At 41.7% G+C, this 16,600-nt stretch overlaps 1 protein-coding gene and 1 non-coding gene across 2 annotated transcripts; one reads left to right on the top strand and one right to left on the bottom strand.

Annotated features, from left to right (window-relative positions):
* Positions 1–8,308: 8,308 nt before the first annotated feature.
* LOC145123089 (small nucleolar RNA R71) lies at positions 8,309–8,415 on the bottom strand. Its single transcript, XR_013714968.1, has one exon. It is a non-coding gene; the product is annotated as a small nucleolar RNA R71 (small nucleolar RNA).
* Positions 8,416–8,945: 530 nt separating this feature from the next.
* LOC145122026 (uncharacterized) lies at positions 8,946–10,418 on the top strand. Its single transcript, XM_079057704.1, has one exon. The coding sequence runs from the start codon at positions 8,946–8,948 to the stop codon at positions 10,416–10,418; it is 1,473 nt and encodes a 490-aa protein (XP_078913830.1).
* The last annotated feature ends 6,182 nt before the right edge of the window (positions 10,419–16,600 follow it).

Below are 16,600 nucleotides of genomic sequence, written 5' to 3'. Positions count from 1 at the left end.
TATGCAAGGGATTGTTGCCAGCCGGCCCCAGTTTTGAGTACCAGGATTTGCTACCATTGTGATCAGGTTGGCCATGTGAAGGTCAAATGTCCATTGCTCGTAGCCAAGCCGGCGCAGACCCTGGCGCTTGCCACTCTGAGGATCACTGATGGGCCCCAGGGTATGGCGGAGCTCCCGAGGGCTCAGGGTTGTGGTTTTCAGCTCACTGTCGAGGAGGCCAGAGCAGCGCCAGACGTCGTGACTGGTATGTTTCTATATATTATTCTGTCAATTATGTCATGGTATGCTTATTTTTATGTTTCTGATAAGTACATTCTTAGTGAACTCTTTTCATGCTCTTGTGTTATTTGACTCGGGTACGAGTCGGTCCTTCGTGTCTCGATATTTTAGTAGGGATTTTGGTATGACCCTTAGTGATTTGGAGTTTCCATTACAGGTTTCTATAACCAACGAACACAGGGTTTCTGCATCCAGAGTGTATCAGGGTTGTGTATTGGAGATCTTCGAGGTTCCTTATTCGATAGATTTGATCCCTATCCCCATGTGGTATGTATGCGTGATAGTGGGGATGGATTGGCTGACCAGGTTTGGTGTTATGATTGATTTCGAGGGTCCGGGGGTGATAGTTCGAACCCCAAGTGGGGGAGAACTGGTCATCTACGGAGAGGGTACCGGGGTTTGATCAGGGTTTTGTTCGGCGGCTAGGGATCGGCAGTATATTCAGCATGGGTGTGTAGGTTATCTTGCCTATGTAGTTGATACTCGGGTGGGGAGTAGGTCTCGGTTTCAGATGTGCCAGTTTTCAAGGAGTTTGTTGATGTATTTCCAGAGGAGTTACCCGGTGTGCCTTCCAAGAGGAAGGTTGAGTTTAGGATTGACCTCGTGCTAGGTGCGGCTCCGGTTTCCAAGGAGTCATACCGCTTGGCACCACCAGAGATATAGGAGTTCTCCTCTCAGCTTCAGGAGCTGTTAGGAAAGCAGTTCATTAGGCCGAGTAGTTCGTCGTGGGAGCGTCGATACTGTTCGTCAAGAAGAAGGATGGTTCACACGGATGTGCATTGATTACCGAGAGTTGAACAAGTTGACAGTGAAGAACCGTTATCCCTTTCCACAGATTGACGACCTCTTTGATCAGTTGCAGGGTGCATCTTGGTTCTCCAAGATCGACTTGAGGTTGGGGTATCATCAGGTGAGGGTGAGAGAGGACGGCATGGAGAAGACCGCGTTTCAGACTCGTTATGGGCATTACGAGTTCGTGGTGATGCCATTTGGGCTCACTAATACGTTGGTAGTGTTTATGGATTTGATGAATCGGGTATGCAGGTTGATGCTCGGTCGATCGGTTATTGTGTTCATTGATGATATCTTGGTGTATTCCAAGACCAGAGAGCGGCACAAGGAGCATCTTCGAGAGCTTTTGGGAGTATTAAGGCGGGAACGGTTGTATGCCAATTTCTCGAAGTGTGAGTGTTGGTTACGAGAGGTCCAGTTCCTGGGACATCTCGTTAAGTAGGATGGGATTTTGGTTGATCCGGCCAAGATCGAGGCCGTGATGCAGTGGGAGGTTCCAAAATCTCCCTCAGAGATCAGGAGTTTCTTAGGTTTGGCGAGATATTATCGGAGATTCATTCAGGACTTCTCCAAGATCGCAGTACCCCTCACTCTTCTGACGAGGAAGGGAGCGGATTTCCGATGGGTCCCTGACCAGCAGGTTGCTTTTGAGATGCTGCGACAGAGGTTATAAGAGGCCCCAGTGTTGACCCTTCCAGAGGGTGTCGAGTATTTCGTGGTATTTTTTGATGCATCCACCACTGGTTTGGGGCGATCCTTATACAGAGGGGACGAGTGATTGCTTATGCTTCACGGCAGTTGAAGCCGCATGAGGCGCGATATCCTACCCATGAACTGGAGTTTGGGGCAGTGGTGTTTGCCCTCAAGATTTGGAGACATTATCTATATGAGGTCCGTTGTACTGTTTACACAGATCATAAGAGTTTACGATATCTTATGGACCAACCGAACCTGAACATGAGGCGGCGCAGGTGGCTGTATGTGGTCAACGATTATGACTGCAAGATCCTTTACCATCCTGGTAAAGCGAATATGGTAGCGGATGCCTTGAGCCGCAAGTTGGCAGGATCTTCAGTTGGCGAGATGTGTATGAGGATGTCCATTGATTCTCTACTTTTCGATTTGATCAGAGGGGCACAGGCAGAGGGAGTTAGGAAGGAGAACTTGAAGGAGGAGAGAATCAGAGGCGAGATCAACATGTTTGTCACTGATAGTCGGGGATTTTTGACCTGGTATGGTCGTGTTTGGGTTCCAGTTGCTGGTGGGGTCAGGCAAATAGTGTTGGAGGAGGCTCATAAGTCTCACTTTTTGATACACCCAGGAGCCACCAAGATGTATCAGGATTTGAGACTAAGTTACTGGTGGCCGTGTATGAAGAGGGAGATAACCTGGTACATTTAGAGGTTCTTGACATGTAGGATGGTCAAGCCCGAGCATCAGAGACCGCATGGCAAGCTACAGCCTTTGTAGTTTCCCATGTGGAAGTGGAAGTAGATCACCATGGATTTAATTAGTAAGTTACCGAAGACTTCCAAGGGTTTTGATACGATTTGGGTCATCGTTGATCGATTGATCAAGAGTGCCCACTTTTTAGCCATCCAAGAGAGCTCCTCGTTCGAAAAGTTGTCCGATATGTATGTTCGGGAGATTGTTGCTCGTCAAGGGGTTCCGGTCTCCAATGTTTCAGACCGAGATGTTCGGTTTACTTCCCAATTCTGGCAGAAGTTCCACAAGGAACTGGGCACGAGGCTATATTTCAGCACTGTTTATCATCTGCAGACCGACGGTTAGAGTGAGCGGACCATCCAGACACGTGAGGATATGTGGTTGTCTTGTGTCATAGATTTTGGTGGGATTTGGGATTCCTACCTACCCCTTATGGAGTTTTCCTACAACAATAGCTATCACTCCAGCATTGGTTCCCCACCTTTCGAGCTTTTGTATGGTCGGAGATGTAGTAGCCTAGTGTGTTGGGGAGAGGTTGGTCACAGAGTCATGGGAAGGACTGAGGTAGTCCTTTAGACCACAGAGCTTATTCAGCAGATCAGGTAGAGACTGTAGACAACTCAGAGTCGACAGAAGAGTTATGTTGACCGACGCTGATCAGAGTTGGAATTTCAGGTCTGCGATATGGTGCTACTGAAGGTATCACCCTGGAAGCGTGTGATATGCTTCAGGAGGAGGGGAAAATTGGTTCCCCGGTATATTGGACCATTCTGTGTGATCGCCAAGGTAGGCAGGGTGGCCTACCGGTTGGATTTACTGAGTAAGCTTAGCCAGATCCACATCACTTTCCATGTTTCGCAGTTGCGAAAGTGTGTTTTGGACGATGAGGTTGTGGTCCCTTTGGATAATATTCAGGTCGATGAGCGCCTGAATTATGTTGAGAGGCCGGTAGATATAGTGGAAAGGAAGATGAAGATTTTACGCAACAAGGAGATACCTTTGGTAAAAGTTCAGTGGCAACATCGTAAAGGCTCCGATTGGACCTGAGAGCCGGAGGCGGAGATGTGGCAGCATTATCCTAAGTTGTTCGCGACGGCCGACTTCGACGACGAAGTCTAGTTAAAGTGGGGGAGAATTATAACATCCCAATTTTGAGGTATTTTTAATTTTAACCCTATGTATGAATAAATATTAGATTTTAGTCCCTGGGTATAAAAAAGAGTGTAAAATGGCCTATAGTGGCATTTTGGTAATTTTGGGCAATGGGGTAGTACATTGGGTGTACGCTGAGCGTACTAGTACGGACCCTAGTACGTTGGGCCTACACCTCATACGCAGGGCGTACGTGGAGGATGTCCAAACCTTAGTTTTTAGGGTTTGGTCCATATATAAACACCATTATAGCCTCATATATCATTCTCTCATCAGCCCCCATATAAGATTTCGACCTTCTAGCAAACTCTAAGTGAGAAGAGAGATTTTGAGCTCATTTGTGTACCTTTTTAGTGTTCTTAAAGAAGGAGAAGGTGGTGAGAAAATCTTGGAGCTTGGAAGCAACTTGGATTTGAGGTTATCACCTTGTTAGCTACCTCCAGAAGGTAAAAACTTCACAACTTGATCACTCCATCTTGTAGTGTTAGGTCACATTTTGTTGGTTTGGGCTACACATCCATCTGTATAGGTCTTACTAGTCTTTCTTTGGGTATTTAGGGTGTTTACGGTTGGGTCAACCGAAAACATGTTGTTTTCGGTTCAAGAGGTGTTTGCGGCTGCGATGATGTTTGTGGCCGTGAACTGTGTTCGGTTCACTGTTCCCTATAATATGTTTCGGTCTTGTCAGAGTAGAAAACGGCTGTATGTGTGTATTCCATTGTACCTGAAGTTTACGACTATATATAAATGTGTGCAATTTGGATCATTCTTGCTTCTACTCCTTCTTGTTCTTATTGATTATAGCTTGTTCTTGTGTTTGATCACTAGTTGGTTGCAGATTTGGGGACTTACAATTGGTATCAGAGCCATACTAGTGTCAAAACTGATCAAATTGTGTTTTCGGTTGGAGTGTTCTTCATTTTTGTGGTTATTTAAGCTTGGTTACTGAGTTTCTGCTGTTGATCGTGATTTCAAGGCCAAAGGAATCGAAGATCTGATCGAAATCAGCTGTTTTCAACAAATTCTGGGTGTTTTCGGCTGCGAATTGTTCATCAAGTTTACGGTTGTAAACCAATGTACGGTCGTAAACCTACTTGTGTTTATGACTGAAAACTGTTTTCGACTGTAAACGTGCTATCTTCCGCTGTGAACCCTTGTTTTTTACTATAAACTGCTCTTTGACTGTAAACTGTTGTGAGTCGTAAACTGTTCTCAACCGCAAACCCGTGTATGGCTATAAACACTTTTCAGTCGTAAACCTTCTTTAGCTGTAAACCTTGTTCTCGGTTGTGAACCTCTTTTCAGTTATGTTTTCTTTACAAGTTTTGCTTTCAATCAATTAAGAAAATTTAAAGAAAATTAAAAAAATGGAAACACAAAACATGACAGCTCATCAGGAGTTAGATGCAATCATGAGAACTACCATAAGAATCCCACGTCTTCTGTCAGCTGAAGGATTTCCTGAATGGAAGTAAAGAATGGAGAAATACATCAAAATGAAGGATTTCAAATTTTGGCGCAACATTCTGAAGGATATAGTTAGAATCACAACCACTCTTGAAAATGGAACCATTATCGACAAAGATTTTGCAAATTACACAGATGCGGATTTCGAGAAAATTGAAGAGCAAGAAAAGGCTCTCGTAACACTTACAATGGCTTTATCTCCAGAAATTGCACAAGGAATCAGGGAATATGACTCAGCCAAAGCTCTGTGGGAGGCATTGATTGAAGTTTATGAGGGAAATGAAGACATTAAGCAGAGCCGACAAGACATGCTCAGGCAAAAGTTCAACATGTTTAATCATATTCTTGGAGAATCATTGGAGGCTCAATTACAATGATTTATTACTCTTACTACTGAAATGAGTTCTGCTGGAATTTCAGTGCCACAATATGAGATTAACAAGAAACTGATGAATTATCTTCCTAAGTCATGGGACATGAATGTCTCTGTTATCAAGAAGACAAAGGATCTCAACCGACTCAGTCTTGCAGAAACAATGGCAATCATTAAAGCTTGTGATCTTGATGACAAGCAAAGGGAAATTAACCATGTGAACTCCTATTCGACTGCAAATCTAGGATTTCTTCAAACAATGCCTTTTCATCCTTTACTACTACACAAAATCAAACTTTTGCTGTTTCACAACCACCATCCCATGTTGTTCCGCCATCCATGCCTTATCCACATGCAACCTCCTCCTCAAAAGCTCCTGTTACCACCTTTGCTCCCAAAGAAGTCGAAGAGAACATGGCCCTAGCCTCTGGCCTGGTGAATTGCTACAATGCCTTTGTGGTTGGATATATGTGCATATTGAGCTATATATTTAGTATAGATTTTTAGTATTTATTAGCTAATTATTTGCAAATTATGGACAAAAGGTACTAAATAGTGTTTAAATTGAATTTTCAGTCCAAAAGATATGCTCGGAAGCGAAAGGAAGCAGGAGATTAGATCGGAAGCTCGGGAACTGAAGAAAGAAGAAAACAGTCAAATTCTGAAGCTACTCGACGAGTACCCACGAAGGTTCGCGAGGCAATACGCAAAGTCGTTGTCGCATACGGATTCTACGAAGGGACTCGGCGAGTCGGTTGTCTACTCGACGAGTAGACTCTGTTTTCCAAAAATTATAAATAGGAGTCATAATCCCGAATTGAGGAGCTCTGGAAAAACCCTTGAAGGATAGGCTGCGATTAAGGCACTGCTGGAACCCCAGAAACTCGAAAATCAAGTCTACACATTCGATTTTGGGAAGATTAAAGGCAATTCAAGTCTATTCTTACTTAACCTTTGATTAAATCATGTTTAAACTTATGAATTTCGTTTTTGAGTTGATTGTTACTGCAATTATGAACTAAAACGTTTGTCTTCTGTTTAGGGTAGATGATTTTGTGAATATGGATTGATTTTATGCTTAGGATTAATTTAATTTGGTGATATTGTTTTGTTAAGCTTTTTAAAGAACCTAATGCATTAACCATAATTGTTTTCTGTTAATTAACAAGTAGTTAAGCTGCATGAACATCTCTTAATTACTTACCTCATGTGGTTTATGTGACATCATAGTTATATGCCTAGGAATAGCGAATATGAAACTAGGATTAATTAGAAAATAGGTAAATTAATGTGTGAGCTTGTGTGATAAACCATCAACAAGAGGTTAAGTGAATTATTAATTTAATTAACCATTACAAGTCTTACTTAACCCGAATTAATTAACTAGGGAAATTATTAATTTAGACAACTGGCCACTGCTTGAATTAATCTGTTTTCTAAGGATTAGCAATAACGAACGTGAACCTAATCATCCTAATCGGTAGCCAATGAAAAGTTAATCCGATATATTTACCATAAAATCAACCATAGGATCAAATGATTCGAACCTAAACAGAAGTCCTCTTTATTATTGAATTTAGTTGCATTTTAATTGTTTAGTTGTTAAGTGTTAGTTAAGTTTTAGTTAAGTTTCTAGTCTTGCAAAACTAGAGAAAACCCTTCTATTTTACTATTTATTTTAGATAATTCTAGTAGATAGATTAATTTCTGTTCCTTGAGTTCGATACCCTACTTGCTAATTTATACCACCAATGGACAGGTCCACTGCCTTTTGTGTGTCAAATTCATAATTAAAAAGTAGGATAAAACTAATTAGTTTTACACACATCAAGTTTTTGGCGCCGTTGTCGGGGAACAGTTCAAAAATTAATTCTAATTTCTAGTATTATCGATCCTTTGTGTGAGATCCATCTTGCACAAAGTTACTGCTTTACTAAATTAGTTATTAGGATAAGTTTGAAGTTTTTATGATTTAGGACTTTTGGTTACATTTTTTTTCTGTTTTAGCCTTGAACTCGCCGAGTGCACTCGAAGCTACTCGGCGAGTCCATAGCTGATTTCCAGTTTCGTTTTTAGTTTATTTTTGTTCTTTTTACATGTATTTTCTGTTTTGTTTGCAATTCGTTTATGACCAGAGGAGGAGGTACACCTTTGATTCCACCACTTGAAGACCCGGAAGCAACCTTGAAGAAAAACAAAGGCAAAACCGTAGGAGAAACCGCAACATCAAAGAATTCACCGTTAAAGAATCTCAAATTTGTTTTTAGTAAGAAAAAGGACAAGAAAGTGGGAGAATCCAGCATCTTTTTAGAGGCGGACGAAGACCCGAACAAGGACGATATCATGTACGAATCCAAAAAACAAGAAAGCGAATCTGAAGGAGGAAGAGACATAGAGGGCGAACTAGCTAACACCATGGCTAACATCGATGAAGTTCCCATGGGTGAATGGAAGAAAAGGATGCTTGACGACACCGGCCCGTGACTCGTACAACCCGCGATTCCCGCAATTGCCACCTTTGAACTTAATAGCCACATACTTGCTCAGCTTAAGGAAATCCTATTCTACGGGAAGGATCATGAAGACGCATACAAGCATCTTGACGAGGTCAATGACATAGTCGACTACTTCAATGTCCCTAATGTGGCTTGCGACACTGTTTTGCTACGTATGCTACCAGTCACATTCAAGGGACCCATGAAAGATTGGCTGAAATCACTCCATCCAGGATCCATCACTACTTGGACTAAAATCAAAGAAGAATTTATAGACCAATTTTGCCCTCCATCAAAGATATCCAAATTGAAGAAAGCCATTGCCAATTTTGAACAACAAGCTGGGGAGTCACTTTATGAAGCATAGGAAAGATACAAGAGTTTACTAAGGAATTGCCCACGTCATGATCTAAACAGCCAACAAGAAGTCTCCATTTTCTATGATGGAGTAAATGTGACAACCAGGCAACTCCTTGACTCGCAAGGACCACTCACAAAGAAACCACCCCCAGTGATAAAGGCTCTAATTAAAGAATTCTCTAAGCACTCTAGAGAATATCACAACCCAAGGAATGACTGGACTCGAGGGGCGGTGAATTCTATTACGGATGACATGGCAGCAATGATGGCAAAATTGAAAAGCATGAACCGAAGGATGACTAAGATGCACCAATCCATCCATGCCATAAGAGTGGGATGTGAAACTTGTAGAGGGCCCCACCTTACAAAAAGATTGTGACCTTGATAAGAACGGGAACCGGAAAGTGCAAGTGTGCTATTCAAGTGGTGATAGGTATGATCACAATTGGCGAAAACCCAATAAATAATGGCTACCATATGAAGAGTATAAAAAGACAAGGGAGGAAAAATATAAGCAAAAAGATAGAGGCTTTTATCAAAAGGAGGAACCGGTGTATGAAAAGAAATCAGATTTTGAAGACATGCTCACAAGATTTGTGGCCGCGTCTGAGAAGAGACATAATGATACCGATGCGGCAATCAAAGATCAACAAAATATGTTGAGAGAGCACCAAATCATGATGAAAGATCAACAAGATCTGCTTAGGAATCAGCAAGCATCTATTCTCAACATAGAAAAACAGCTGGGCCAACTTGCACAACAAGTGAACGAGAGACGACCGGGTGGACTTCCTAGTAATACCGAAAGTAACCCAAAAGGTGCACATATAAATATCGTGACAACCAGGAGTGGGAAGATTGTAACTCCTCTAGCCCCTATTCAGCAAGAAGATCCTAAGCTGGTTCAAGAGGAAGAAGCAGAACATGAAGAATCACAAATTCCCGACTTGACTCGCCGAGTCGAAGTTACGGACTCGACGAGTCCCCCACCTAAACAGAAAAACAAGCCTCCTGTCAAGCCATATCAGCCTCTACTGCCATTTCCAGCTCGAGCTAGACAAGAAAAGAATGATGTTGACTACCAGAAGTTTCTGGAACACATAAAGGCTCTTCAAATTAATATGCCATTCATAGAAGCGGTAACACAAATGCCTAAATACGCCAAATTCCTCAAGGAGCTTCTAACTAATAGAAAGAAGATGGAAGAGGTAAAGAAGGTGGTCCTAAATGAGAACTGTTCAGCTGCCATGTTAAACAAGCTACCTAAAAAGAAGGGTGATCCTGGAAGCTTAACCTTGCCTTGTCAATTCGGAAACTTAGCTACCATTTATGCATTGGCTGATTCAGGGGCAAGTGTAAATCTCATGCCCTACTCATTCTTCAAGAAATTAGATCTTCCGGATCCAAGGCCAATCCAAATGGAAATTCATCTCGCAAATAAAACGGTCACATTCCCAAGGGGAATATGCGAAGATCTATTTGTTAAATTTGATAAATTTGTGTCCCCCGCGGACTACATAGTATTAGACATGGAAGACCCTCAAGTCCCGAGCATACTTGGAATACCTTTCCTAAACACCGCGAGTGCTATAGTTGACATGCAAGATTCTAAACTTACTCTTCGGGTGGGAGACGAATCAGTTACTTTTGGGGTTGATCAAGCCATGAAGCATGCAAGGAATAGTGATGACACGACATTCTCGGTTGATATCTTGGAAGAGTTAATGGAGGAATGGAATGAAGATGAGCCAAACAAGTCCACCGCCATCCTTGAAGAAGATTTTGATGCTAAAAGAGACCTGCTGGAGATAGAGAGACTGCTCGAGGAAGCTAAATATAATGATCTGATCAGAAGTACAGAACACCTAACTCGCCGAGTAGCCTCGACCGACTATTCGAGTCCATTCGAAGAAACCCGATCCATCGCGAATTTCACCCAGGGCTCGACGAATCCCCTCATTAGACTCGACGTGTTCAGCATTCAGAACACAAAATCTGAACTCAAGGCTCTACCTAATCACTTGGAGTATGCATTTCTTGAAGATGGGGAATAAAAACCCGTAATTATAGCTGCTGATCTAGCCAATCATGAAAAAGAAAGCCTTGTGGAAGTACTAAGGAAGAGGCAAGGTGCCATAGTATGGAAGATCACCGATATCAAGGGAATTAGTCCAGCTTATTGTTCTCATAAAATTAACTTAGAAGAAGGAGCCAAACCTGTAGTTCAACACCAAAGAAGACTTAACCCAAACATGCAATAAGTTGTCAAAAAGGAGGTGGTTAAATTATTAGACGCGGGTATCATTTATTCAATCTCCGATAGCCCATGGGTAAGTCCGGTGCAAGTAGTACCAAAGAAGGGAGGAATGACGGTGGTTAATAATGAAGACAACGAGTTAATTCCAACAAGAACAGTAACCGGGTGGTGTGTTTGCATCGACTACAGAAAATTAAATGATGCTACATGTAAGGATCATTTCCCATTGCCATTTATCGATCAAATGCTAGAAAGGCTTTCCGGTCATCTATATTATTGTTTTCTCGATGGTTTCTCGGGGTACTTTCAAATCCCAATCGACCCACAAGATCAAGAAAAGACCACATTTACATGTCCAAGTGGAACATTCGCATATAGACGCATGCCTTTTGGGTTATGCAATGCACCAGCTACTTTGCAAAGGTGCATGATGGCTATCTTTCACGACATGATCGAAACATTTTTGGAGGTTATCATGGATGACTTCTCGGTTTTTGGGTCATCTTTTGAGGATTGTTTGTCCAACTTGGATCTCATGCTAGCAAGATGTGAGAAGACTCACCTTGTTCTTAATTGGGAGAAGTGTCGTTTCATGGTGAAGGAAGGAATTGTGCTAGGACACAAGGTCTCAAGGATGGGAATTGAAGTAGATAGAGCAAAAGTTGACACAATCGCCAAATTACCCCCTCCAACAAATGTAAAAGGGGTATGGAGTTTTCTTGGCCATGCGGGATTTTATCGTCGCTTTATTAAAGACTTCTCGAAGATCACAACGCCTTTGACTCAATTACTCTTGAAGGATGCCCCTTTCAATTTCTCTAAAGAATGTCATGAAGCATTTCAGTTATTAAAGGAAATATTAATCACTACTCCTATTATGATAGCCCCAAATTGGAATCTTCCTTTTGAGCTTATGTGTGATGCCAGTGACTATGCGGTGGGAGCTGTTTTGGGACAAAGAGTTGACAAGCATTTTCAGCCGATCTACTATGCAAGCAAGACCTTGAACCCAACGCAAGAGAACTACACTACTACCGAGAAGGAGCTACTAGCCGTGGTATATGCTTTTGACAAGTTCCGACCATATTTGGTTTTGTCAAAGACAATAGTTTTTACCGACCATTCTGCCCTTAAGTATCTTTTTGCTAAACAAGATGCTAAACCAAGGTTGATACGTTGGGTTTTACTTCTACAAGAGTTCGACATTGAAATACGCGATAAAAAAGGAATGGAAAATGTAGCTGCCGACCATTTATCGAGATTAGAAAACCCGCACTTAGAAGAATTGGAAGACAACAAGATTGGAGATGATTTTCCCGATGAGTATCTTTTAGTAATAGCAGGAGAGGTGCCATGGTTTGCGGATATAGCTAATTATTTAGCTACTGAATATATTCCAAAAGATTTAACCCGCCAAGAAAAGAAGAAGTTCTTTTCAGAAATCAAGTACTACTTTTGGGACGAGCCATACCTTTTCCGAAGCTGCGCAGACGGAATGATAAGAAGATGTGTATTCGGGAAAGAAAGTCGGGAAATCTTGGAACACTGCCATATCGGGACCGCTGGGGGACATCATGGAGCACATTACACGGCTAAAAAGATTTTTGATATTGGCTTTTATTGGCCCACAATTTTTAAAGATGATGCTCAATATGTCAAGGAATGTGATTCATGCCAACGAGCGGGGAACATATCATCCCGAAATGAGATGCCCCAACATAATATTCAAGTTTGTGAAATATTTGATGTTTGGTGGATTGACTTTATGGGACCTTTCCCAATGTCAAAAGGGAATAAATATATCTTGGTGGCGTTCGATTACGTATCTAAGTGGGCGGAGGCCCAAGCATTACCTACTAATGATGCTCGGGTGGTGGTGCGATTTCTAAAGAAACTATTCTCAAGATTTGGAGTTCCTAAAGCTCTTATTAGTGACCGGGGCACACACTTTGCAAATGATCAATTAGCCAAAGTGTTGAAAAGGTATGAGGTACATCATAGGTTTTCCACATCTTATCATCCACAAACAAGTGGGCAAACTAAAGTGACAAATCGGGCATTAAAAATGATTTTGGAAAGATCGGTTGGAGGAAATCGAAAGGAATGGTCGGATAAACTTGATGACGCGCTTTGGGCATTTCGAACAGCTTTCAAAACACCTATTGGTACTACACCATATAGGCTAGTTTATGGAAAGCATTGTCATTTACCGGTTGAAATAGAGCACAAAGCTTATTGGGCTTTAAAGATATGCAATTCTGAGTTGGCTGAACTTCGTACCAATCGGTTGATGCAAATGAATGCCCTTGAAGAGATTAGAAATGAGGCCTACACTAATTCCTTGATATACAAAGAGAAAACGAAGAATTAGCATGACAAAAGATTAAAGGGTAATAAGGACTTTCATGAAGGACAAAAGGTGTTACTTTTCAATTCAAGGTTAAAGCTTTTCCCGGGCAAGCTGAAGACACGGTGGGATGGTCCTTTTGTGGTGAAACAAGTCTTTCCACATGGAGCTATTGAGCTTTTATCAAGAGATGGGACCCCTTTCAAGGTTAATGGGCATAGGGTGAAGAAATATGAAGAAGGAACCCCAAAAGATGAAGGACTTGAAGAAGGGCTGCATTTGGAAGAAATTACAGAAACGTAAAGCGGCAAGGAGTCGAGCTAACGACTCCTTAAAAAGAAGCACTTCCGGGAGGCAACCCGAATTTAGAGTTTGCTTTCTTTTTTACCTTTCTTTTTCATTTTTACTTTCATTTTTCTTTAGAACTGCTATTTTCAATCTTCTTATGTGCTTAAAATGATTACTTGAGGGCAAGCAATGTTCAAGTGTGGGGTTGGTGGCATAAGATTTAAAAAACTAAAATTTCGACGAGTAGGAACTTCTACTTGGCGAGTCCACGTATTTACCCGAAAATTTTTTTATTTTTCACATTCTGTAAATAAGGGGTTTTAACCCTAATTGGTAAATCATAACTTCATACGAAGCCACCAGCCGCTCGTCGAGCATTCTCTCCTCTAAAGCCTTCATCTTCAATTCTTGCTAGTTCTTGCATATTCAACCAAAAAGGAAATATGTCTAGGCGGGGACAGAGTTCAAGGGGAGGCGGCTATGGGGACCTCCCATGGTTAACTTTTCCACGAATAACCTCCAAATCTTCACTTGCTCGCACGAAAAACAAGCTGGAAACACTCAGGCGAAAGGAAATATATGTCCCCAACGTAATCGACTGGTATTGGATGGGTCAATCCGGATTAGAGGAAGAGTTGACTCCTTATTTGGTCAATTCATTCCAAAATGAGGGGATGACAATAGTTTGTGATGGTTGGAGTCGATTGTTCCAGATTCAAGAACCTGTTTATCAGGAACTATGTTGGGAGTTCTTTGCTACCATCTCCTTCCGAGGTGGAAATGATTATTATAATCCGAGCATCATCACTTTCTGTCTTGGAGGGGAGCTGCAACAATGCAGCATCGCGGAGCTCGCATGGAGATTGGGAATTTATGATCAAAATGTGATCATGTTCGAAAACTTTGAAGCATTCCTGGAGCAATGCCACAAGGACTTGCTCGAAGAGGTGGTTGCATCCACTTGGTGGAACACCATTGCCAATCGGGTTTACATTCCATCGTCTGCTCAAGAGGGGAGTATTCGTTCCCCAATTCATCGCTTGATACATCGTCTTATCGCAAGCACTAGTAATATGCGAAAGGATGATGATCAGGTGCCCACTCTTGATATTTTCTATATGTGGAGCATTATCACTCCCGATGTTTTCTGTAATTTTCCATTTTTCTTGGCAAAATATTTAGCAGAGGGGGCGGTCAAGGAGCGGATCACTTCAAAAATCAATGGTGGTATGTTTGTTACGAAGCTGTCTAGGTCATATGGGATCTTGGACCAAGGGGAGGCAAGGATGTTGACAATGATTCCTTCTCCTCCTTTTAGCACCACTTTATTCAGGAGGGCAAGGATCATTGATGATTATGGTGGGGGACACATTGGGATCCCGAATGCTGATGAGGTATTCATGCCGGAGGAGCCGGGAAGGAGGGTAACGCCAAGAAGGGAGCACGTCCGTGAAGACCCACCGGTCATTCCGGTGGAAGAGGAGCTACCAATGGACTGGTACAACATGGAAATGAGAAGGTACCAGGACGACCTTGGACGAAGCATGAACTACCACAACGAATCATTTGTTTATTTATTTGAACAAATGAACATTGAACCTAGACCCGGGCCCGGATATCCCTATGTTCCGAGTTGGGAAGAGCAGGAAAATCAAAGAAGAAACCAAGCTAGTGGAAGTGGAGCTAGAGGAAACGAGGAAGAAGGAGAAGATTGATGATTTATATTTTATTTGGTTGTTTTGAAAAAAACTATTTTTATTTGTTTTGTGTTTCTAGTGCTAGGTTTAAATAGGATTTGGATTATTGCTATCTATCACTTGTGTTGTTCTTATCTTTTCAGATCGAATCTAGGATGTATGCAAGAGTCTCAAGTGTAAAGGCTAAAATGAGTGTCGAGTCTAGATGAGGATGTGAAAGTTTTGCGTTTAAGGTCGAGTCCGTTAGTAAAGAGGGTTAAAAAGTGTCATTTATTGAAGAAAAATGAAGGAGGGATACTAAATTACTGTTGCCAAACCCAGTAGAAACGGAGTCAAAATAGAATATTTATTTTTATCTCACAGCGATGTACTCGCCGAGTGCACGAATAGGACTCGACGAGTCGCAGTGCAATTTCACAATTTTTGCCAGTTTTGCGCTACAGCTAGCTTCCATTTCACCACTAAAGCTGATGATATTCTCTTGAAAATTAATTCCTGAAGATTTCCATAAGCCTTTCCCACATTTTTTTGGAGCTTAACCACACGAGATTCTTCACTTCTTTAATATTTTTGGTATTTTTGGTTGAGCTTAACCACACGAGATTCTTCACTCGCCGAGTGCACGAATGGTATTTTTGGTATTTTTGCGCTACAGCTAGCTTCCATTTCACCTCTAAATCTCTCTGAATCCATCCGCAGAGAACCTCCTAACCTCAAGGTATTTTTGGTTGAGCAACTCAAGCACACAAAAGTGGTATCAAAAAGTTGTAATTGTCTAGTTTATGTATGCTTGGGTTGCTCAACCAAAAATACCTTGAGGTTTGGAGGTTCTCTGCGGATGGATTCGGAGGGATGCATAAAATGAGCATTGTTCAAAAGAAGTAGGCGAGTGTTTATGAGGATTGTTAGTATTTAGAATTGAGGGCGTCCTTAGGAAAAATTTTAGACACAAATGCATGCGTTACGGTCTTGGCATAGTGGCTGGGTTCAATTGGAATTGTCTTATATGATATTAGTGTGCTAAAATTATGTTTTGCTTGGGGGCAAGCAAAAGTCAAGTGTGGGGTATTTTGATATGTGCATATTTAGCTATATATTTAGTATAGATTTTTAGTATTTATTCGCTAATTATTTGCAAATTATGGACAAAAGGTACTTAATAGTGTTTAAATTGTATTTTCAGTCCAAAAGATATGCTCGGAAGCAAAATGAAGCAGGAGATGCGATCGGAAGCTCGGGAACTGAAGAAAGAAGAAAAGAGTCAAATTTTGAAGCTACTCGGCGACTAGGGACGTCTACTCGACGAGTACCCACGAAGGTTCGCGAAGCAATACGCAAAGTCCTTGCCGCATACGGATTCTACGAAGGGACTCGACGAGTCAGTTGTCTACTCGACGAGTAGACTCTGTTTTCCAAAAATTATAAATAGGTGTCACAATCTCGAATTGAGGAGCTCCAGAAAAACCCTTGAAGGCTAGGATGCGATTAAGGCACTGCTGGAACCCCAGAAACTCGAAGATCAAGTCTACGCATTCGATTTTGGGAAGATTAAAGGCAATGCAAGTGTATTCTTACATAACCTTTGATTAAATCATGTTTAAACTTATGAATTTCGTTTTTGAGTTGATTGTTACTGCAATTATGAAC

This window comes from Lactuca virosa, chromosome 6 (genome assembly GCF_052849685.1).
Source record: "Lactuca virosa cultivar CGN04683 chromosome 6, Lactuca_virosa_CGN04683_v6, whole genome shotgun sequence".
NCBI lineage: Eukaryota > Viridiplantae > Streptophyta > Magnoliopsida > Asterales > Asteraceae > Lactuca > Lactuca virosa.
The sequence above is the reverse complement of the archived record's forward strand: the minus strand, read 5'-3'. Positions and strand labels throughout refer to the sequence as shown.

Excerpts from the sequence above, each read along its gene's own strand:
- LOC145122026 (XM_079057704.1), top strand. The coding sequence starts at position 8,946 with ATGCTCACAAGATTTGTGGCCGCGTCTGAGAAGAGACATAATGATACC.